The sequence below is a fragment of the Drosophila obscura genome, unplaced genomic scaffold (genome assembly GCF_018151105.1).
Source record: "Drosophila obscura isolate BZ-5 IFL unplaced genomic scaffold, ASM1815110v1 contig_179, whole genome shotgun sequence".
NCBI lineage: Eukaryota > Metazoa > Arthropoda > Insecta > Diptera > Drosophilidae > Drosophila > Drosophila obscura.
The window spans coordinates 4,469,777-4,493,949 of record NW_024542766.1 but is presented as its reverse complement, the minus strand read 5'-3'; the positions used below and the strand labels follow the sequence as shown (position 1 = coordinate 4,493,949).

Sequence of the window (24,173 nt, the reverse complement as noted above, 5' to 3'; positions counted from 1 at the left end):
CTGCATTTCTCATCAGAATTTTTGTTGTTTGTTTCAGATATCAATTATATGGTAGACTCCTTAGACTCCTAAAATTGTAAACACATTTGTATGTAACTATAGTACATTAGATCACTAGCTTTTCGTTTCACGAGTGAGTCAGACATACACACACACACACACACACACACATACATATACACAAAACATATAGATTTAGAGATATACATATACATATACATATATATATATTCATATGCGACTCAAGAGAAATGATTATTTACTTGACTGAATGCCGATCTCGGCCCATCCCCCGATCCCGATCCCGTTCCCGATCCCGTTCCCGACCCACCCTCACGCTCCAACAACTACGGATGCGATGAACCCATTCGCGGACCGTATAACGAATATGGGGCAAAGTACTGGGCCAATGCTGGATGTGGTGGCAGACCCGGCATGCCGGGCGGTGCCAGCGATGGCGGCATCATCGACGGTTTTCCATACGGATGATAGCGTGCCGCCGACAGCGGACTCAGCGGTGGCGTCGGATATGTGCGCTGGAACAACGGATGATTGGGCGGTATGCCGCCGGCTGCCGCCGCACTCAGCACCGCATCGGGCACCGAGGCTGTGTGCGTGCGCAGATGCTGGAACAGATCGTCCGAGGTGCCAAAGCGCTTGCCACAGTAGGCCGCATCGCTGCCAATCCACGAGCACACATAGGGCATCTGTGAGGCGGCGGCCAGGGCGGCCAATTGGGCGTGATATGACTGGGCGGCCGCTGCAGCCGCCGCTGCTGCCGCATTCGAGGAACCACTCGAGCCCTGTTGTCCACCCGATTTACTGCCACCCGAGCCACCGCCCGACACCTCACACTGCGGACAGCCGGCTGGGCAGGGCTGACCGGCCGCCTTGTTGATATAATGCGGACTGGCCGGACAGCCGGTGCAGTAGGGATCCCGGCACACATTCGGTGTGGCCGCCATCATCGACTGTTCCGACAGACCCTTGAGCCGGGCATAATTCAGATATGGATTCATGGCCGACGCCTTGAACATGGCATGATGGGGTGACATCAGCGAGCTGGCGGTCATCAGGTCCATGGGATAAGGACTGCCATAGCCTGGAAGGGAAAGCAAAAAAATATATGGATGAGTGGAGGCATCAAATTGGATTCTGTGAACTAATATTCCCAGCAATTTATTTCTACCACAGTGGAATGCGAATATATCCCATGGAATATTCCCCTACAATACTAAAGCCTTTAAGGATCTCTGCCTAAGCTACAAGACCCGCCCTGCCTTTGCCCCATTCCTTTTGATGTTGGTTGCATGTATAATTTTCCATATTTCCCTTTAAGGCTATTTTCCTAATTTCGCATTTGCCATTTGCACTTGGCTTTGCTGCTGGCCAAAATTACAGAATTCACTGATGCAACCGAACATTTACCCCACCAGGGTGTGCCCCGGCAACGGCCCCCCTGCAACGGCTGTTCCTAAATTCGGGGCGGAATATGCTCTCCTTTCTCGTAATTCCTCGTTGCACTCACCTGGAGGATAATAGGATGCAGCAGCAGCTGCTGCTGCTGCCGAGGCCTGTCCTTGCTGGCTGGCTGCATGTAGAGCTTTCACATAGTTGGCTTCCTTGGCAGCGGCCATAGCCGCCTCCTGGAGGCGATTGGAGCTGGCCTGAGCCTGGGCCTGGGCCGCTGCTGCATGGGCATGGGCTGCTGCACTGGGGCTGTGCATTGTTGCTGCCGACTCTTTGGAATTGCTGCGTCCGGAGGGGGCAGACGATGAGGGTAGTCCGGGACTGCCATTCAGTTGGCCAGGGGCTGCACCACCACCACCACCCCCGCCACCTGATGATGATGAGTTGGGGGTACGTCTTAGGGAGTCTCGTGCCCCGCCAGCTGTGGGCGATTCTCTGTGAGAGCTGGCACTTTGGTTCGAATCGCATCTCTGGCCGTTTGCCGTCGTTTTGGGCGTCTTTACACGCTGCTGCTGCTGTTGCTGCTGTTGTTGCCCATTGCCGTTGCCGTTGCCGTTGCCGCTGTTGGTGAGATTTGTGGCGCCGCAATCGGTGGCAATGTTCGTGGCATTGGCGGTGATGGTGGTATGGTTATTGTTGGGCTCGTAGGGCTTGAAGGTGCTTGGGGTCTTACTGCTGTGTGCCGGCGGCAGCTGTTGCTGCTCCACAGAACCGGTGCTGACGCTGGATGAATGACTGCTAACCGGCGAGGATTTATCGCGTGCGTTGTTATCCCCCATACCGAAGTTGTTGCTGCCACCACCGCCACCATTGCCGCCTCCTCCACCACCCTTTGGCTGCTGTTGCTTTGTGGCCTTTTCAATATTGGCCGCCAGCAGCTTGGGATTTGTGGTGTCCGCTCCAATGGCGCTGCATGTTTGCGCCAATAGCGCCAATGGACTGCTTTTGTTGTCCAGCTGTAACGATGAAATAACGAGAGAGAGAGCATAAGTAAAGGAAAATAAAAAAGGTAGATACGATTATATATGTGTGCTGTGTTTTTTTGTATCTTCGATATCGTGCGTTTTGCATCACAGATAACATCTTTCCTCCCCATCTGCCATCTACCATCTCCACTCGTTTCCATTCTTTGTGCTGCAAAACACTTCTCTGTGCCCACGGATAAACGATTGGTTTTTGCCTTGTGGCACGTTGTGTCGCGCCACAGTTGCACAGATTGTAATCTTTCACAACAAAATTCCCACTCCACTCCACTCCTTTTCAATCCACTTCCCATTCCCATTTGACCCTCTTTAACCACATAAATAAGGTTCTGTTCTGTTCCGTTCTGCTTTGGCGTAACCATAAATATTTATAATCCAAACGTAGACAAAATAAATGGAATTATGAGGCCATTAAAATGTTGGCCAAAAAATACGAGCAGCAAAGATATAAAAAATACATTAATATATAACGATGCCAATGTGGTGCTAAAAGCCACAATAATAAAAAAAAAAACAAACGGAAAAAACTTAACTAGACCCTTGGGGTTGGCCCGCAGGGGTGTACGCTGTACATATATTAAAATGATGGAAAAGCCAAGATATCAGGAATGTAAATTGGGTTTTTTATATTTTTAAATGCAGGAATTTCTGTCACAGAATATTTATCTTTGCCAAAGAAATACACAGAAAGTGAAAATTCTTGTTCAAATCAAGAATTGGGTACATCCCAATATTATTTTTAAAGACTCTTTCCACACTTCGAGGAGTGTTTCTATTTGTTCGTTTCTAAAAATAATGCTTATTAATATTTAATCAGGCCATTTTCTAATGAGACCGCAATGAATTCTTAATGAGCCAATAAATTTATTACTCATAAAATAAACAAATGACACAATAGGGTGGCGACGTTATTATATAGGGGACAGTGGCGCAGTCGATAAGGAGGGGGTTTCAAGTTTAAGAAGATATCTAGACTGAATTTTACTGGCATTTATTTGTGCTAGAAAATCAAAATTGAATATTATGAATATGATTTTTGTTTAATTTATGAGAATATTCTGCATTCTTCATTTATGGTAGATTTAATTCAACTTTTAATTAAATTTTACATTACATTCTTGTTACATGGAAATATCCCTCATTCTTTTCAGAAATTATGTATAGCCCAATGGCTCTCAAACTTTTTCTCCTAAGTAAATCCCACGTACTCAGGGCAGTGGAGAGAGGAGCAGAAAGTCACTCCAAATCTTGAAGTATTCCCCCACTAAAGAAAGAGGAAATTAAACCATTCAAGAGGTATTTTATATTGAATTTTAATTGACTTTTATTTTTTTTATTCTTTAACCAAATAAAAGATTTTGTTCTTAAATCAATATGTGTCTTATCAACGAAAATAACTCTCCAATTTTCATAAATAATACTCCATAAATATTGCAATATGTTTGCCCCTGCAACAATCCTTTTCGTACACCGCCTCTGTAACTAAACTTTTGATTGCTTTACGCTTATGGCTAATCAATTGAGGGCTAAACATTATTGGGACACTTCTCGGCCAATCTATTCGTAGCACAATCGCAAATATACATAATCAGGCAGGCAGGGGTTGGCAGGCAGACGAGACGAGACGCGAAAAAGCTATAAGATTGAAAATTACCGATTGAGTAGTACAAAGAGGGACTGGAGGAGTGCCGACAAAAGCCGGCGAATGGCAGTCATCGTTGTAGTCAGTCGTGAGAGTCGTAAGTGTGTACATAAATGAAATGAATATTACCCACTCAAAGTTACTGCCATAAATACGAAACACGGTTTTTGCAATAAAATCCATTTCGCCGCATGCCATAAATTATGGCACAACACCAACCAGACGACCATAGGGCAAAAGGAGAGAAGCAGAACAGAGGAAGCCAACAGAGGAGAGTGTGGCAACAGATGAGGAGGAGCAGGAGGAGGAGGAGGAGCAGCAGCAGTGAGTGGCAACCAAAACCCAAAATAAGAAGGAAGCGGAAGGAAAAGGGAAAAACCAAAAACTGAGGCAAGAGTTGAACGTTCCATAACTCATCCGTACAACTACACACACACACACACACACGTACATGGAATATAATGACGTACGCCTTATATTTATGTCCGCTGGTGTTTGTATGTATGTAGGTCTGGTTTGGGCGTAATTACGCTTATGCCCCAACTGGCGCAAGTCATAAACTACAAAATATTGAAGCTTTTATAACACTCAATGGGCTGCCATAAATTATTATGATACTATTGTAAAAATGGCAACAATTTCTTATCGGTACTTAAGAGTACTTTCGGATGCCCTACAATCTCTGGCAGGGAGTGCGTAAAGGGTAGCTTGAGCTATTCGCTGGGATTTTTTTTTACTCGAGCAAAAAAGAATCTCGTGGGTAAACTATTTAAGTGTCAGGGGATTTGGCTAAGCAGCCGAGGGGCAGTTGAATCCTTAGAGAATTGATTTATGTTGAAAAGAGATTTATTTGAATTTCCCCCCTTATGTTGAAAGATTGAGAAGTGTCGCAGTGAGTCTGTATTTTCGTAATATTTCTAAGAAAAAATTAATTAATGAGTTTCCTATTTAATAAAATTCAGAGGAAATTCAGTTTCTTTGCACAACTGCATTTGCAATATATTTATTCTCCATTACATGTATTTATAGCGTATTCCATTAGTCAACCCGAATTGTCAGTGGCACATTTTTTTGCTTATTTATTTGATTTGCATTTGTGTTCACAGAAAACCCCAACTACCCAATACAGCGTACATCGCGAACCCTCCGTCCCTAATCACCCACTCCGCCATCATCAACACTTTATTAATTATTGGCACACAAACACAAAGCTCGCCAGCTCGCCAGCTCCGGCTCCAGCTCTAGAGCTCCACTGCCGTCACATTCTGTCTCGTTTTTAGCACAATTAGTCATAATTTATTTCCATGTTGATAAGGTTTCCGTATTGATTTTCGGTATTACGCATATTCCTGTCGCACATTGCAGTGTTTTTGTTTGTGATTTTAGTTTATAAATATTGTATGTGTGTGTGTGTGTGTGTGGATACAATGAGCCATATGGGGATGTGTTTAATTTATGATTGGACAATGGCCACCATAAAACGTACGAACATATCGTATGAGGAGGGAGGGGTTTGTTTGGTGAAGCGGCATAGCCATACCCCGACCTGGGGGGGGGGTTCCATATAATAATTGAGGCCATACAAATCAACTTTAGTTTTATGGCAAACAATGTTTATAATGGGCTGGCTTGTTTAAAATGCTTTTTTTGTTATGCTATGTTTTTTGTTGTTTGTTTGTTTAATGGACTTGCTAAAACGTTGTAATCCGAGTCTGCACATAAATGAAACCCGCGTACTTTTAACACTCAATTAGCGCACTCGCATAAAAAGAGCAAACTACTCTCTGTGCAGTCTGTACAAATTATGTATATTGTGTTAATTAAAATGTTACACCTTGTGGGAAGAAAATGTGTGCACCCAACAAGGTGAACAAACAGCAACAACAAAAGCTACTTACTACTCGTATAGGTAGCCATGGGTCGAATGCATTTAGTTATGCCTTTTGCACAATCAAGTCACAGTCACTTGTTAAATGCATCAAATTTAATTAGATACTTCAGACTAAACAGCCACAGCAGAGTCAGCTGTCATGATTTACTTATATTTCATTAACGCCATATTATTATTAGTATTTTTAATGCTAATTTGTATTTTAAAGGTGTGTGAAAAGCTTTGGGTGGGTTCAGTCAGGGTAGGTCTGATTTTATGTGCAGCTTTTATTGCCTATAAGGAAGTGTGAAAACTGAGAACTGTTTAGGTTTATAGTTAAAAGCAGTCGTAGCATGGAGAGATGGAGAGAGTCTCTACCCCTAACCTTTACGGCTAAGCTACTCTGTGATAGAGAGTATATGTATATAATGCAAAAAATGCCATTCCAATGGGTGGTGATTTAGCTGAGTGAATAGTTATTTGGTCTGACCTTAGGTTCATGCAAATGTATAGAATTATTTGTAGATGTTCTAGCTTCTGTCAACAACACAACCTCTCATTATAGCAAGTTTATAGTTTTTTGTTGTTGTTGAGGCAGGCATACAACGAATTACAGTAATAAATCTACCTAGGAACTAATTTCATTCTGCCATCCAAAATCGTATGAAATATCAAAGATGACTGATAAATAACTAACATTAAGTATTATAGATTAAATATATGTATTATCAGTCATACATATACCTCTCTGCCTAAGCAATTACCACTGTAGTTTGAAAGTAGTTGCCAGCTATAACAACCATTCATCATCATCATCATCATCGTCATGTGTTGTGCTGTGTTATTTTGTTTTGTGCTGTGGAGTGCGTGTTATTTGCTTAACATTTTACACAACTGTCACAAGTAAATGCTTGAAGCATTATACAAATTAACAAGAAAAGCTAAATGTGTCAAATTATTTGATACGAGTACGCGTACGCGTACGAGTGTACCCCCCTGAGTAGACGACAGAGAGAGAGACTCACTCAACAATTTTGTGTTGAGGGGGTAATATGACACATCGACATACTTTAGCCATCAACAATCTACTATACGAAATACACTTCAAAACAATACAGTACAGTACAGTACAGCAAAGGAGGCTCTGCTCTGTCTGACACACTCGAAAAAGTATAAAAATAATATAAATTATAAACAAATAAAAGCGGCACGCGAAGCTTTTGCCAGCACCACACACACACACTCGATTTGGGGGCCCTTGAAAAATCATACTCTATGTTCAAATGACAAACAAAATGTTGAAACTTTTTTTTTTGTTTGACAATGACAGGCCCTGGCTGGTAATTCCCCCCCCTCACTCTTGCACACCCAAAACCAGAGTTCAAACCAAGCCAAGATCAATTGTTTGACTGTGACTCTCTTGTCTGTGGATTCTCTCAACAACAACAACAAAATTGAAACTTTTTTGATGTCTTTTGCGCACTTTGATAGGCTTTGAAGTTGCGCCGAAATGTGTGTGTGTGTGTGGGATTGGCGGGGGGGACTTACATCAATTGGTATTTGGAATTGGAATATTACGTGTAAGAAAGGGTCTTAGAGTCAACTTTTCTACAACAAAATATAACAGAGAGCAGCAGGGAGAGGGAATTTAAAAAGAATAGCCTCAAAATACGTCCAAAAAAAAAAGTAGACAACTTTCATAATTCATTTTATTTTGACTTAAACCGCAATAAAACTGTATCGTTAATAGAATTTAGCATCTTTTCCTTTGCTTCCTATTTTTCCTGTTACTGGCAATATATATATAGATATATTTTTTTTTTGTGAAAATGCAATTTTCAAAGATTCTGCGGCTCAGGAAATTTCCTTGCCTTTTCCTTCGTGCACGGCACACACACACACACACACATTACGATATAGAAAATAGCTGCTATAAATATGAATTACAGGATAAGCATAAAAAGCGGAAATTGTGTGCTGCCGCCGCCGTCGTCCTCGACTCGACAACGTTTTGCATAAGCCAGCGGAAAGGGGAATGGGAAAGGGGGAACGGGGAACGGAACCCCGGCAACGTCTTCAACAGGAACCCCCAAACCAATGCCAAGCCTTGGCTACATTTTTTTATTTTTTAAGACGCCGCTCGCAGTTTTGTTGGGAATTATAAAATAAGCGATAAAAATTGTATAAAACTTTATGCAGACTTTGTATATCTTCTTCTTCTTCTTCGCTTTCTCACCCTCTTGCTTGTCTGATATCCAAAGTCTTTCAATGGAAATATGGGGTCTGTCCTCGTTATAAATACGATATTATGCATCATATTTCCCCTGTTAACACCTCTTTGTATGTATGTTTGTGTGTATATATTTTTAAAGGTGACAATAAATATTGCCACACACACACACACAAATTTACATAAATGGTCATAAAAATATTAAGTGCTTTTGTGGCTCCTTGGACCCTAGTTGAATTAAATGATTCATACAGGCGATATGGGCACATGAAATATGATTAGAATACTCAAGTATTTAGAAATTCTTTGTGTGATAGTGCTGGCGCTTTGTCAGGCCACTAAAAATAGCAAAGAGGAAATGAGGAAATGCTTTAAAAAGATTAGGAAATAGACAAGAAGAAAAAATGACTGGGCAAAAATAAAAGATAAGCTTTGATGCGAATGCCACTCAATGGCTATGGATAAAGGAATGATAATACGAAATTACTTTCCCCAATTACAGAACATGATATGCTACGAGTAAAAAGGTAAAAATGTATTGAAATGATTTATTTTCTGTTTTATTTTTCCTTTGGCTAAAATATGATATTCATTTATTAAAACAATTAAATTTTCTGTCAAAAAACTCAAACAAATATTGAACCGAAAACCATTTGACGACTGCTACTGTGAGTAATGCTAAAAATACCAACCATAATTAAATTGAGCAACCCGAAAGACATGCCAAAAAGCACAAATATTTATTTTGGGGGGTGTTCAGGTTTGGGTTCGGGTTCGGGTTCGGTTCGGTTCTTAAAACCCCCCAACAGAGCCGCCAGCTCTACCCATTGAAGAGCAATGAGCACAACCAACCACAAAATGCAATTCAATATGCCTGTTGGTTTATTTTCAGCCGATGGCATGGCAATAAGAGAGAGAGAAACACAAAACGCTGTCACATTAACTGTCAACTGCTGCAAAACACTGACACTTGTCATATTGACAAGTGACAGCGTCATTTGACTGTCAGAAAGAACAGAGAGACACACACAGAGATATTGGGTAGGGGGTAGGGGTAGTGGTAGGGGGGCGACATAGGAGAGGACGAATAGCAAATAAAACTGAGACTCGACGAGGCCATCTCTAGCACTCGACTGTACTTCGTATTCGTATGGCATGTGGCAATGCCAGGGCATAGAGTTGCCACTTAATTTGACACAAACACAGAGACAGAGACAGACAGAGAAGGCAGAGGAGAGAAGTGGTAGGTAGAGGGGCAGTTACAGAGCGAGAGTTGAAGTGCACTTGGCGTTAGACAATGTTGCAATTTTAGACGTTGCATGAGTCCCCAACTGTCAGACATATCATTGCAATTGTCACAGTTGTTTGTTGGCTGCACAGTTGTTGCACAGTTGCTGGTTGCTGCTGCTGCTGCTGGTTGCTGGCTGCTGCTGCTGCCGTTGCACTTTGAGTGACACATTAATGCCATTTTCATGTGTCACTCTTTCTTTCATTTGATGCCAGTGCGCTTTCGGGGGGAAAACCCCGAAGGCCGCCCCCGTCCCCCAACCCCACCTCCGCTCGACTCTGCTTGGGGTCGTGTCTTGTTTCTCTGTTAGATTTCATGTCAGACTTTTGTCAACATTACGTGTCTATTTAGTTGTCAGTTTTACGGGCCGACAGGCAGGCCGGCCACTCGTACTCGTATTGCCGCTCGTTTTTTTTTTTTCAACTATTTTTTAACAGCATACCCAGCGTATTGTGTATGCAAACATTTGTTTTTGGTCACCGCATTCCAGGCAGGCTCTTTTTTTTCGCCCGTTTACTTATCTCTTTTTTTTTTTTTTTTTTTTTTTTAGTTTTATTGTTTTTCTGGTGTTGGCCGTGCAAATTACTCGCTTGTCGTTGGATATTTTTTTTTTTTTTGTATTTGCATGGCAAATTCTTCTGCCGTTGTTTTTGTTTCGTTTTTTGTTTTGTCGTCAGGTCGCGCTTGATGAGTGTGTGGGCGGGGAAAACAGAAATGTTTTTGGTTAATTAGTGGATTTTAGAAGTGGGGCGGGGGATCGAGTAGATCGATTGGTTTAAGAGGCGTAGTGCTGGCAAACATCGCTTGGCGGTTCAATGCTCTACAGAAAGACAGGTAAATAAATATGCGTAAAATATTGTCCATGAATGACAATGGCCTTTATGTTCAATGATTTCCGCTGCATGTTTTGTTCCATACATTTTAAAAAGCCTTCCATCAATGTCTGGAGCGACACCCATGCGTATACGCAATATAATTAACCCTATGACCTTGCCAAAAAAAATATATTAAAAACCCGCGACAAGGCATTGCTCTTTACACACACACACACACACACTCTCCTCTCTCTGTTGAGATTCCACTTCCCGATAGCTGATTTCTGTCGTTGCGATTGATGTCAACGCCAATTGGCGGATTCCATTATGCGGCTCATCACTCACTCAGCCGCAGCCGCAGCAGCAAAAAATAAATAAAATAAATTTGTTTGCTTTTACCCAAAGACGAGGCAGCCGTCAAGGTTTTGCTCTAGAGATTAGCGCAGCTGTCTCGCCCGTTTTCGGGAGATGCTGTTTATTTTTTAATTCACGCGCCATTCGCCATTCGCTCACTCGTGTCTATAAATTTTGTTTCGGACAACGTGTTTATCAATCATACGCAACGTGAGCCCGTCACCTGCCAGCCTCTGTCCAGAGTCGGGTTTGTCTGATGGAATGCGCCTTGCCGCAATGTGTGGGCGTTTATTTGTGATGCCCGGGGGGGACCACATCCTCCAAAAAAATAACAACAGACAGTCTTTATAAGGTTTTCAGCAAAATATCAGTACATATTTATATATGAAATATAAATATAAAAAAACAGCTGCGCAATGAATAAAGCAGCTCGTTGTTGTTTACTGAAAAAATATATTTATATTTGATTGCTTTTGTCATTTATGTTGGCGGGAAACTTTCAAATGATCTGCGACTTTTCGGCTTATATTTATAGGGAATATATTTTTTTAAAGGGGAATGAAGAGCTGCCTCCGGGTGGGCTTAGGGGAAGCAGCACCACTAGAAATATGGAGCAAAATGAGAGCTCCATTCATGAGTAGAGTTGAAACTAGTGATATGTGGGTTTCATTCAAATTATATTTTGATCAAAAAAAGGATAATGTATTCCACAATCCAATTAAAAAGAAATTGATCTAAAAATATTGAATTTTACAGACATTTTATAGATCCTCTGTTAAGTAAATTAAAATTTGAATTCATATTTTTTTTTTTTCTCTTGCTGTTTTTTATTGAATCCGATTAAATAAAAAATTCTTTAATACAGCTACACATCTTTCACTTAATAAAAAGATACCTTTTTGATGAACTTTTTGCTGATATTGTTGTTCAAAGCAAATTGCTCTCAAACGAATAATTTATTCCGAATTAATTTGTTCGCCATTTGGTAATGCTTCTGAGAATCGCATTAGCCACAAAAAAATAAATATATTAAGTAGAATATATTTAGCACCTCGAACTGGAGGATGTTCGCGGAATCTCAAATTAGTATTCTACCCCTCCCTTCTACTGTCAGCTCTTCCCCTTCCAACGTACTCATAAAACCCCCACACACACACACACGCATCCGATTATTTTGCCACAAATCTTTGCTGTTCATCAAGAAACAATAATTTCGATATTTTATTCCATTCATTTAGCAGAAATTGTGCCTTGTGTGTGCGCGCCGCTCAGCCGCTCAGCGTCGCGGGCAGCTGTTGGCCCGGCAAATTAGCATAAAGCCAAGCGAAAAAGGTGTCTGTCATTGCTGTCAAGCGAATTGAATGCCCGTGTGCCCACATGCGGCATTCATTAATTCTTGCTCTCCGACTGATATACATATAAACATTTTTTTTTTCCTTTTTTTTTTTTTTATTATGAAAAATCTTTAAGCTGACAGCTGACTAAATTAATTTGACAATAATTAGCATTTCAAGTTGTCAACGTTAATGAAATTTTCGCGCTGCATCTCTCTACCGATCGGCATAATAAATCCAACGACACTATGCAATTTTTTTTGTAGAGCAAAGACACGAAAGAGACCAGAGACCAGAGACCCATGCACGACCAGAGTGCCATTGCAGTGTGCAGTGGTGTCGCCGCTACTCGTATCTGTGGCATTGTTTCCTGTCAACTGGCTGTCGCCTTGGCTTGCCTGTCAAAATGCCAAAGACCCCCCTACCCACCCCTCTGATGCGGTGAAAAAAGAAGACAAGACCCCAGAATAAACCAGAACAGATTCACAAAATGAAACGACACCCCCCGCCCCTCAATCCCGCTCTCACTGTGGTAAGGTGAGGTGTCATTCGCTTTTGGCATCGCGTTAATTACATGTTATTTATAATTATGCCGCCTCTACAGTTGCGTTGACAACTGTTGTCAGCATCCCAACCACCCCCCCCCCATTACCCTACCCTTTGCGCTCTCTGCGTTCCACCCTTTCAGCCATTACGAACCGACCTGAATAGAGTATGTATATTTACCTGCTGCATTTTGCTAACATAATTCATTTTCCTGAAACGCTTGCGTGTTTGATTTGCATTTGCAATAAATATTTGCAGTTTTTCCCCCTCGTCCCCCTCATTTTTATGTTTTGTGAGTTAATTAACTTTCTAAGCATTTGTTTTTAATTTCCGCAAAAAAATTGAATGTATTTTACAGGGAATATGAAATAAAAATTATATATAAAAAGCAATTAAAATATTAAATATATTGTTTATGGTAAGGAACCCTCAAACTACAACGAATATGCCAAAACACTAAGCAAAAAGTAGAATATATATATCTGTGATCTTTTTGATCTTTATGTTGATTATAAAATTCCCACACTTTTAGTTTCCTTTCATTGCCATTATTCACTGTAGGCCACAAAATAGTAGATAGCGGGACAGAAAAGACAAACTGTGAAAACTTGGAAAAAGGAAAACAAATTGTTGTTGCACTTCCGGTGCCAGTCAACTCTGACAGTAAGACAGAGAGATAGAGACAGAGATACGTAGAGAGAGAGAGAGAGAGAGAGAGAGAGGGAGCTACCACTATTTTAGCAGCACTCTGCATCGCGCGCATCGGCTCTCTGCCAGACGTCTGACAGTTTTGTGTTGCACAGCTGTTCGTTCGGACCAGTCCTGCCAAGCCGCTGCAACGCTCTTGCTCCGAAAAAAAAATACAAAACAAAAAAAAACAGATAGAGTTGGCATGCTGCTCCTCTAGCATATAAAAAATTGTAACATAACAGAAAGAAAAATACGTGAGAGGGAGAGAGGGAAAGAGAGATGGAGGAAGACTGACTGAATGACGTGCTGACGCCTCTTCTTTACCCCCCTGCCCTGCTCTTTTTTTCAAGTCTTTTGGTGTCTGTCTGCATAATAAAATGCGAAAATATGCAAATAGACCCAAATAACGCGAGCAATGCAACCAAGAAAACAGCAACAACAAGCAGAATGGAAGGAGTGGTGGCTGTTGAACACCGAAGAGCTGGATACACTTACAGATCGATCATTTCTATGGGCAGGTGTGGCATATAACGATGCCTATGGCAGATATATATGATAAAGAAATAAATTCTCAGCAGTTACAGCTAAAGAAAATATTTTTTATTTCAGAAAGAAAGCTTCCAAATTTAATAATAAACAGCCGTTGTAGTTTATGTTCGTTTCAAAACCCCCTTCATTTCCCTATACCCTCTCTTAAAAAGAGTACCCGAACAACCCACACACATGGCATGGATCAGAGATAGGCAGACGGGGGGGCGGTCTGGGGTCTTCCTTTACGTTAGATTTTTTCACTGCGATAAGCAAAAGAAACCCCTACTGAAAACAAAAAAGCAAACGAAAATGGTTCGCAAAAGTACGCCAAAATGACAGGGCGACAAGCCAAAAAGACAGCAGGGAGACAGCTGAATAAATGAATTGCAGTAGGTAAATTTTATTCGCAACACTCGACTCGCGCGTCGCGTTTGGCTAATCTGAATAGGCAGGAAGGAAGGGAGGGAGTCCGTCCATTGTTAGGGAGGGGTATCTGCCTCGAGGGCCCCTGCCCCGACCCTGATGATGATGATGATATTCTCCCCTCCGAAAAGTGTGGAAAGCTTTTGTTCAGCCCCTAAGATATTTGACACGTGATAATGCGGCCAAAAGCCTGGGAAAAATTGCAAAGAGGCGTGAGATGTGCAATGGCATTGTTTTCCTAGGGTTTCTCGTATGCAATTTTCTGCCTCTTTATTTTTCTTATTTTCTTATTTGTTTGTTTCCTTTTTTTTTTGTGTGTGGAATTGAATGAAGGAATTGAAGGAGTTTCATATATTTGTCTGCTGAATTTTTACTTTGTAAAAATCCTTTACATTTTTCTGCATCAATTGCCCCATTCAAAGCTCTATTTAATTTCTAATTTCATGCAACATTTTGATGGCACACACGGTACAGCACCTATCAACAGCATGTCCCTGCAAATGTTATTCCGCCTTGGCATTTGACATGACATTCATGTATGTCATTTCGAGAACGTAACAACTCTGACATGGTCTTTAATTTATTTTCACTTTTCACTCTATATATTTATTTATTTTGTTGTTTTGTTGTTTTGTGTTTTGTGTTGCTTTAACCTTGCGATTTCTTTTGCCTTGAAGTGTCAGAAAACAGTGTCTATCTATCCATCTATCTCTCAGTGCTTTTGGGTTGTGTGTGGGGGGTTCAAAAAGTGTCAACTACAGTGGCAAGACAGCAAAGTGAAGAGCGCTAGAAATTCTGTAACCGAATAGCAATCAAAAAGTGTCACTTTGACATATGTCACTTTCGTATTTAAATGAACTTTTGCCTTAGATTTTTCATTGTTTCGTTTAGACAAAAACAAATGAAAAAAGAATCCGAAGAAGAAGCAGAAAAGTCTGTGTCAAGTGTCAGTTAAATTCAATATTTTGTGTGTGTGTGTGTGTGAAAAGGGTGCTAAAAAACAGATCAAGAAAATTTTAACTTTAATTTGAATTAAATTAAATTATTTGTGAACTTTTATAGAGCTTAGACTTAAAACCTCTCCCTTAGGACTCTTTTTAACATTTTTCCTGATTAAAGTTCCCCCATTTCAACCACAAAATTATCATTTCCAAGCACATGAGTAAACATTTGACTCAAACCACATGATAATATATATTTTGGTTTTTGCCTACCAAAATGTACGCCACAACAAATGTGTTTTAAAGCCAAAGGCGTTGCCATAATTCGCGGAAAAGTCCGCATGGGCTCTTGACCATTTCCGGGGCATGGCATGGCATGGCATGGCATGGCGTGGCCGTAATGCGTGGTAATCCACAGTAAATTAAATGATTTTCAAATGGTATCAATCATTAACACACACGGTTCGGCCTGACTGATTGCCATAAAATTGTGTATAAATATTAATCAGTGGTGGCCAGTGGAAGAGCCACTGAACACAAAGCCCTCCGCACAAAAGAGATCATTGCGGCAAAATGGGCGAGGGCTTTTCAGGGCTCAACAAAAACATTTGACACTAAATGCACACAAATTGCTTTTGAAGCCCAAGCCCAAGCACAGCACAGCACAGCACAGCAAAATGTTCAAAAGAAAAGCCACAAAGCCACACAAAAATATATATGTACGAGCATATGCCATAGGTATCGTTCGTATGGGTTCGAAAAGGGAGCTCTTGATGTGGCGAGCCAAGCATTGTCTGACCAAAAGGCGAGACAAAAAAAATGTACAACAAAAAACAGAAAAAAAAAAAAAACAACAAGAATGAAATAAACTGAAATGTAATATTGATAAGCTCACAAAAGCGGTCAAACTGGCGCCGTCCGTTCGGTGTGGACCGTGGTCTGGGTCACGGGGGCCATTTCAATCAAATCAGACAAACAGCCCACACGGCCCAGAGACCAGAGACCTGAGAGTGTGCGATGTGTGATTGTGATTGTGAGAGGCAGAGGGGGCAAAAACCAATAAACAATCAATCTCAATCACATCAATTATGCGTTGAAACAACTCTTGTGAGCCCATCAAAGCATGGTGGCTTTCTTATCATCAACGATTCGTCCGCGTTCGCGTTTATTTTTGGGCACGGGTACGGGTACGGGGTACGGGGTACTACGGGACACATTTTGTATTATTATTTATTCTCTATCACGATGTTAATCATTTTAATTGGCGCCACTTGAACGCCGTCTCTCAATCTCGCACCGTAGGCGGCGAGTGTTGTAGAGTTTTGTAGCCGTCTGATTGGTGTCCATTAATTTGACTGTGTGGCAGTCATTTGAAAGCGTCTCAAATTACTTTTCATGTTGCAAGACACCAAAAACAGAAACAGACATAGATACAACAACAACAACAGCAACAACAACAACAACAACAACAACAACAACAACAACAAACAGAAAGTGAAAGTGATCGACCGGCAAAAGGCACTTTCAATCGATTGCGATAACAGAAACGGAAAACCGAAAAAATGAAATTGCTCATAAATTATCTCTCTAAGCATTATCTATCGATTTGAATAATAGGGTGGGGCAAAAGAGCTGGTACAAAATGTTTTTTCAGCTACTATTTAGAAAGTGTTCAACAGTTTTTGGTATACGATTTGATTCAAAAAAAATGTTCTTTAGCTAAAATATGACACGAACGGAAATTTATAAAGTTTTTTGATTCGAAAAATGACAGGAAAAACAGTAAAAAAAAAAGATTTAAAGCTATTCGAGAGTTTTAAATACATTTAAGTTATAGAAGTGTTCTTAAGAATTTTTTTTAAAGGAGAAAACCCTTTAAAAATGATTTCTTAAATTAAATATTTTGTTGGTAGAACAGAACATTGCGCCAATAGTTTTTAAGATACAAGAATATAACTTTATAGGTAATCATTAGTGGGTTTTATAGTGCCACCACTTTATTCGTTTCGACAGGTTTCAATATAAAGTTTAGTTATTTCCTTTGTTTGATTCTAACAAGCTTAACTCGTTTCAATTTCAATATATCTCCTGATGCTGATGCTGTTGCCGTTAATGATGTTAATGATAATGCAATTGACAGTTATCAGCATGGACATTAATTTGATTATTTCTATATGAATTTATTGGTTAATTTGTTGGAACATTTTACGATTATTGGCTTTGACTGTTTTATAACCTTTCATTCCAACATTCCCCTCCCAGCCACAATGCCTCCCCATGCCACCCCATCGATTATCTCGGTCCATAATTTGTAATATGCCTGGGACTCTACACTATAAAAAAAAAACAACAAAATATAAAAATAATAATATATATAAAAAAAACGGGTTATTATTTTGCGGTTTAAGCGGCGATTGCAATTCATTATCATAGTTACCGCCTCGCGTGCATTTAAATGAATTCATTGGGTTTCGCTCATTCAATTTGTACACCGACTCGGCGTACGGGGCTCGTACGTAAGCATTTCGATTTTCACAAATGGTACCCCGAGCATTTGCCATGAATGGTTATGGCTATGACTCTATGGCTATGTGGGGTTGGGTTTTCAAATCGAATCGGATTGAATCGGAATGGGATGGGGTGTAGTGGGGGGCCCCATGATTGACGGGGCGAACAGCACTCGTGTCTCGAGTGATAAATGCCATACGATTGTACTATTCGTACGCGTACTCTCCTCCAAAAGCAGGCAATAATACTCGTCATAATATAGATGGATTATTATGGATGGTTTTTACTTCTTCTCTATTTTCGCTTTTTTATTTCTTCTTTATTTTATTTATAGTTGCTTATTAACGAAATTGGTTGAATCGTTAAATTTATGATCTCAGCCATAAAATGCAATAAATTTCTTAATGAACACCACAAGATATCGCTTCGATGACTGTTCTTTTTTTGTTGTTGTTGTTTTTTTTTTTTATTAAGGCTGCTCTTAATCGATTTCTTATCGGGCCATGAGCTAAGTACTTTTTTCAGTTAATCGGGGGGATTTTTATAAAAATAAGCCTAATCCATATAAGTATTTATAACGAATTTTTATAAGCGGTAGCAATCGACATTTGGGCAGATTAAACTGATTTTTTTTTATATATATTTTGAATGAATTTTTATTGCAGAAAAAAAATCAAATGTCATTGTTATTTTAGTAGATCTATGTAGATTATAGAACATCCACATATTGCTAGTCATATCTAGTACATACATAAAAGTAGAAACAAGTTCTTTATAAATCGGTCTTGTTCGTAGGTTTAATTCGAGGAGATATTATATATATAGCTCCTTAGAAAATAAAAATAAAATAAATAAAAAATAAAAAGAATAACAACATGGGCCGTACATTATTCTAGAGTTTGAATTGACTACTCATCATTCTGTTTAATAATATTTCTAACCCTCTTACTTAGTTATATTTTTTTTTAACCACAGTACTTCTATTTTATATCTAAATATTTGTTTCTCTAATCCAATTTATTCCCCATAATTTTCTACTAGTTAAATACCTTTCATTCGAAAGCTCATTGAAACTTTACAGATTTGCCGTGTTTTCTAGAAATTCCCATCATAAAATGTGACCTCTAACCCAGACCCAACCTCAATTAGAGTGCAAAGCAATCCAGTGGTTTTCCCTACATGCTGCTGTCTTTTTTTTTCTTCGTTTTTGTTTTTTTACGTGTATTTGTGTGTGTCTTTAAAATATTCCAAGAATTAATTAACACTTTAGGCACAAAAACTATTATTTGTGTGCGAGTACAAAAAATTAACATGACAGCTCTAGACATGGCAATTTATCACTAACATGCTGGGGCATAACACAACAACTCTGCTCTCGGCTCTGCTCATTTGTTGTGTTGTTTGTGTGCTGTTTGCTGGTTTTGCTATTGCTTTTGCTGGTGGTATTTTCTGCTGTTGATGACACTTTAATTAGAGCCACACGCAAACACAAAGCTCCGACATACAAGACGAACGGACACACAGACAGATAGACAGACGCTCTCGTAGTGAAAGAATGGGCCAGAAGTCGTTGTAGTCAGGAGTCTGAGAGCCCCTGTCGCTATGTCAAGCGCACACTTTAACTGCCAGTTAAGAGAGCACCGAACGAACGAACAACCAACCGACCGACTGACTGCCATCAGTTGGTTATGTCGGTGGCGTATGGTGGCTGAAACTGACGGCAGGCGGCAGCGTGTGGTTAACTGAAATGAATGTCCGACTGCATAAATGGCTGCTTGACTGACACATTTAATTATATTAATGATGTTTGCGGTCAGCTGACATTTGCACTTTATTCACCTTCTTTTTTTTTCTTTTTGTTCATTTCGCCTCTCATCTCCACTGCCGCCCGCCCGTCTGTCATTTTTAACTGACTTGAGCTCTACGCTGAGCTGAGCTGAGCTGAGCTCTGCCACTGACATGAACTAAACTGGAACTGACTTTCACAGCGCTTTTGTACGTATTATACCCTTTGCCAAAGGTGGGGGTTATCTGTAATTTGGGTCAGTGGTTACTCACACGGCGGGCGAGGAGACAACCAATACAGACAATTTCAGATCGTGCCATGTCTAGCTGACTGTCTATATATTCGCTGCCATGTGAATTAATCTCTGAGGTTAAGGGCTATCGGAATGAAACTTGACAGTTGTATGATCTCAATTATAATATATTCAAATCATTTACTGGAACTAGGCGGATTAAAAAGGTATACTATAGGCTTCCCAAGAACTTTATGTAACTTAAGATTTATATGCAAAGATAACTCTAAGGGAATTTGTCGGAATTGAAGGCAATAATTCTGACTGCAACGATCCATAGAGAATTTCTTTTTATGAACTCTCAAAACAAATCACATAAGCAAAAACAAAAATACTAATAATCCAAAAACCAATTAGTAAATATAAACAAATTAATTTTCTGCTGTCCAAACATAAATATAACATCCTATATAATGGGATAAAATGGGCACTGCAAGAGTATACAAACTTCTTCTTTGTTAAGCCACTACTTTCATTCCTTTTGTTTGTTGTTTGATTTTTGAGTTATTATATCCATTCGAATGCCGTTTTACGTTCCTTTTTTGGCAGCGAAAAAGTTTTTTGTAATTTTTCAACATGTGACAGCAAATTATCAACAGTCATTTTTGAGATCTTCTCCCGTCTGTCTGTCTGTCGGTCTGTGCTCTAAGGCGCCACATAAAAGATATACACAAATGATGACACTGACAGCTGTCAAGCTTAGTTTATTTGATTTTATTATAATTAATTATCAGCAGATGCCATTAATCATTGAATAATTTATACACTCGCAGATAGTATCTTAGATACACGAACCACAACAGCAAAAAGAAGAAGGTTAGTCAGTCACCAGTCACCACTCGACAGGCAGACCGACCAGCCGACACGCAAAAAGCAAATTTATTAAGCCCAAAGTCATAAATTTAATATCCCATATAAATAATTTAGCGGCACAGCATTAAGTATTTAAAGTGTCCGTTTGCATTTTATACACCTGAAGAAATTTTCGTATGGTTTGATTTATTTTCTTGAAGTTTCAATGACTTTTTAAATGGTTTTTAAAAATGTTAAAGAATTAAATAAAATATGAATCGTTTGATAATTCTGACGTAGAAAAAAAATAAAATAACAAATTTAATTGAATTGACATTTTATTTTTAAGTGCTGGTTTACGAATCGTTTGAGGGCAGTTTATTATTATTACAAATTCGCTTATTTGTTTGAGAACAAGTTCTTTGGGTTTTTTGGAACTAGAATTATCACAGAAATAATCGAAATAGAATTATTTAAATATTCAAAAGCTGTAAATGTTTCCATTGTATTTTAATACAAAGATTCTAAGATTCTAAACCATTTTTAATTTAATGATAATCCCCATTAAATATTTTATAAATTCAAATTAACCTTTAGAACTAGCTTTCATTCAATTTGAATCATTGTTAGGTGTAAGCCATAAAAAAAAGATGATTTATAGGCACCTGTTAGCATCATCATCAACATCATCATCGCACCGGAACCACTTGATTATTTCCCAAGCCGTTAAGATATGTGTTGTGTAAATTAATAGCCCTCTGTTCGTTCGTTCGTTGCCTTTTCAATAGCTTTCACCCAACAAATATGGTAATCTCTATTATGATGTTTCACTCATACTAAATCACAACAGGCCCAAAAATGAATATTCCAAATAACACAGTTAATTAATGTACATACTTGTACTCGTACTCGTCCAACGAGTACTCATCGCGGTGGCTGGTTTGCCATAAACTGCTTCCGTTCTTTATGAGCAAAATGTACTCTACAAATTAAAATGGAAATTTATGGCTCTCACGGCAGTTCGAAAGAGATAGTACACAGAGGTAGGAGCTGCAGGAGGAGAAGCAGGAGGAGACCGCCACAACTTTGACTCTGATTAACTGCCATAGTTTCTCGCTCTCGTAGCTTGTAGCGCAGCAGCAGCAGCAGCAGCAGCATTGCGTTGTGCATCTCAGTCTCAGTCGGTGCGAGAAATTGCATTTGTTTTCTGTCATTATAAATTCAAATTTGGCGCGCCATAAATTTGAATACAATTTCCAGAGGTACGACTGGCAGTGCTTTCGAGACTCTCTAAACACTTCCACAGCACAAGGGGCTGGCTCATTGGCAGCGGCAGCGGCAACAGGGACCCACATGGGACCCCGCAGGCTACAAAGATTTACATAGTTTAATATGAGCAAACATAAATAAGTTTTATGTGAAGATATTGGGAAATTTATTGTTCCACGATTGTGAATTTGTTATTTGCTTTTTTTGCACCACCCTCCCCTACCCTGCCCAGCCATTGTAAACAGTTTCATTCAGTAGCTTTTCGGTTAGCACATGGCCCAAGACACGACGGAGTTGCGGGGTTTGCCTTGAGAAAGGGGTGGCTAAGGTGGGGTAGGTGGCTATGGATAGGTTGATTTTTGTTTTGAAGCATAAAACGGCTATGGGTGATTGACATTTGTATTTAATTTGATGAATGGCATGCAGATTGGAGGAAACCATCAGAGAAAGGCATAGATTGAGGGATATAAATGATAGTTCCCAATAAATGGGTCTACAGGTAGAAGGTTATCCCAAGAAATAATATGCGAATAGAAAGATATGTAGCTAAGTACACAGATAGAAGGTCTAGTAGATAGTTCTTGGATCTTTTTTTGAGGCTATGGATGCAAAGATTAATCGAAAGGTAGAAGGCAGAATCAACAGAAAGTATGATACAAATAGGAAACTACTGATGAATATATGTATCGGATTTGGCATATAAGCGCGTAAATATGTATGATATGATAGCTGGGGATACATATGATTATAAAGATGAATTGAGCTCTGAATTTTCTCTCTCTATCGTATCCCAAATACTCTCAAAAGTTCAATATTCAATGCGCTTACGAAACAATTCAACTTCATGTAACACCCACCCACCCCCAGATATTAAATATGAAATAAAACAGAAATCGAAACAGAAAACCCAAAAAAAGAAAAAAAAAAAAAAAGAATGCGACAACTTACCGCTGTTGGGGCTGTTGCAGCTGTCATATAATCCGGCCTTAAATAATGATGATTGCTGGATTGCAGCATTTTATTATAATTTGTTAAATCCACTTTGACGGCTTTTCTTTGGTGATTCGGCGGTGTTGGAGGTGTTGAGTTGTGTGTGGTGCAGCAGCACTATGGTGCGCTGCGATGCGGTGTGCAGTTGTGGTGCGGTGCGGTGCGGTGTGTATGCCAGCCAGACCGCAGAGTGGTAGAGTGGCAAGGGAAGCAGGCAGCACGCTTAACGGTAAATGCCAATTTATGTATGGCGTGTGCTGCTGCTGCTGCTGCTGGTGCCAACTCGTGTGAAAAGCGGCGCCTGCGCCTCGTTTGCAATAAATTTCCAAACGCTGCTTGCTTGTGCTGCTGCCTAAACTCCGATGATGCTCCGCTGACTTTTCGCTGATTAAGCCGTACCGTTCGCCGTACCGCGGCTCTTCTTGATTTATATTTAATTATTTGTTGTATTTTTTGTTGTATTTTTTTTGCTTGTATTATAATCTGCAATTTTTATTGCTGTGCGCTGGCCTTTGTTTGCAATTTGATTTCATTAATAATTCAATTCGTCGGCGGGGTAGGGGAACGAATTGTGACTTTCACGCCAGTGGCATATTAATTTGTTGCTGTTGCTGTTGCCTTTGCTGATTATTATTAACGCTCTGCTTTAATTGTGTAATAAATTCATTAAGTATTATAATTGCCTTAACTCGCTTTTACATTTATTTTTGATTTTTGTTTTCAACACTTTTTGTATTGTGTATTTTACGCGCCAAATATATATATAATGCAAAAATGCTACACGAAATACAATAATAATATATATAAAAAGAATTTACACTTTTAGCTAATGGAATTAATTTCTTATATTTATTTTTTTTCCTCTTTATTTGTTGTGTTTTAATTTTTTTATTTATGGATTTTTATTATTTTTTCTTTGGCTTGGCCGTTTTTGGTTTGTGGTTTTGCTTGGATGCCACTCGTTGAGGGCGCGTTTTATGATGAGGCACGTACGTGTATGTTTGGATTGGGTTTTGCGCCTCTGACAGTTGGTGTTCTGGAACCGATTTCTCATAGAGTATAGGGCATAGGGGTGTGGGTTGCGGGTTGTGTTATTCCAAAGATTTCCACCGAACAAACAAAAGAATAAATTTCTCTTGAATATGTTTCTTCTCGTGTATATAACGTATTGGTTTAAGACTCAGTCTAGATTATGATAAAGCACCATGTTATAGAACAAACATCACACAATAAATGATTTAAAAAATATTTATTTTATTTTTTTTTTATGTTTTATGGATTTATTTTAATTTATTTTTGCTTTTTGGGGGTATTCGATTGACACGCGGGGCACACACGCTTATTTTGCTTTGTGGCTGTGGCAACACTCCGGTCGTACAGTCCGGTCGTAGCGCACGTACGAACTTTAAACGTGAAATA

At 39.6% G+C, this 24,173-nt stretch overlaps 1 protein-coding gene across 1 annotated transcript; it reads right to left on the bottom strand.

The window, feature by feature from the left end:
- Window positions 1-307: 307 nt before the first annotated feature.
- Window positions 308-24,173, bottom strand: LOC111064706 (zinc finger protein Elbow). Its single transcript, XM_022352459.2, has 3 exons — window positions 22,713-24,173; window positions 1,529-2,426; window positions 308-1,102 (listed from the first exon to the last, which is right to left on the bottom strand). Exons 1-3 carry the CDS (start codon window positions 22,779-22,781, stop codon window positions 348-350), a joined length of 1,722 nt encoding a protein of 573 aa, XP_022208151.2. The 5' UTR covers window positions 22,782-24,173; the 3' UTR covers window positions 308-347.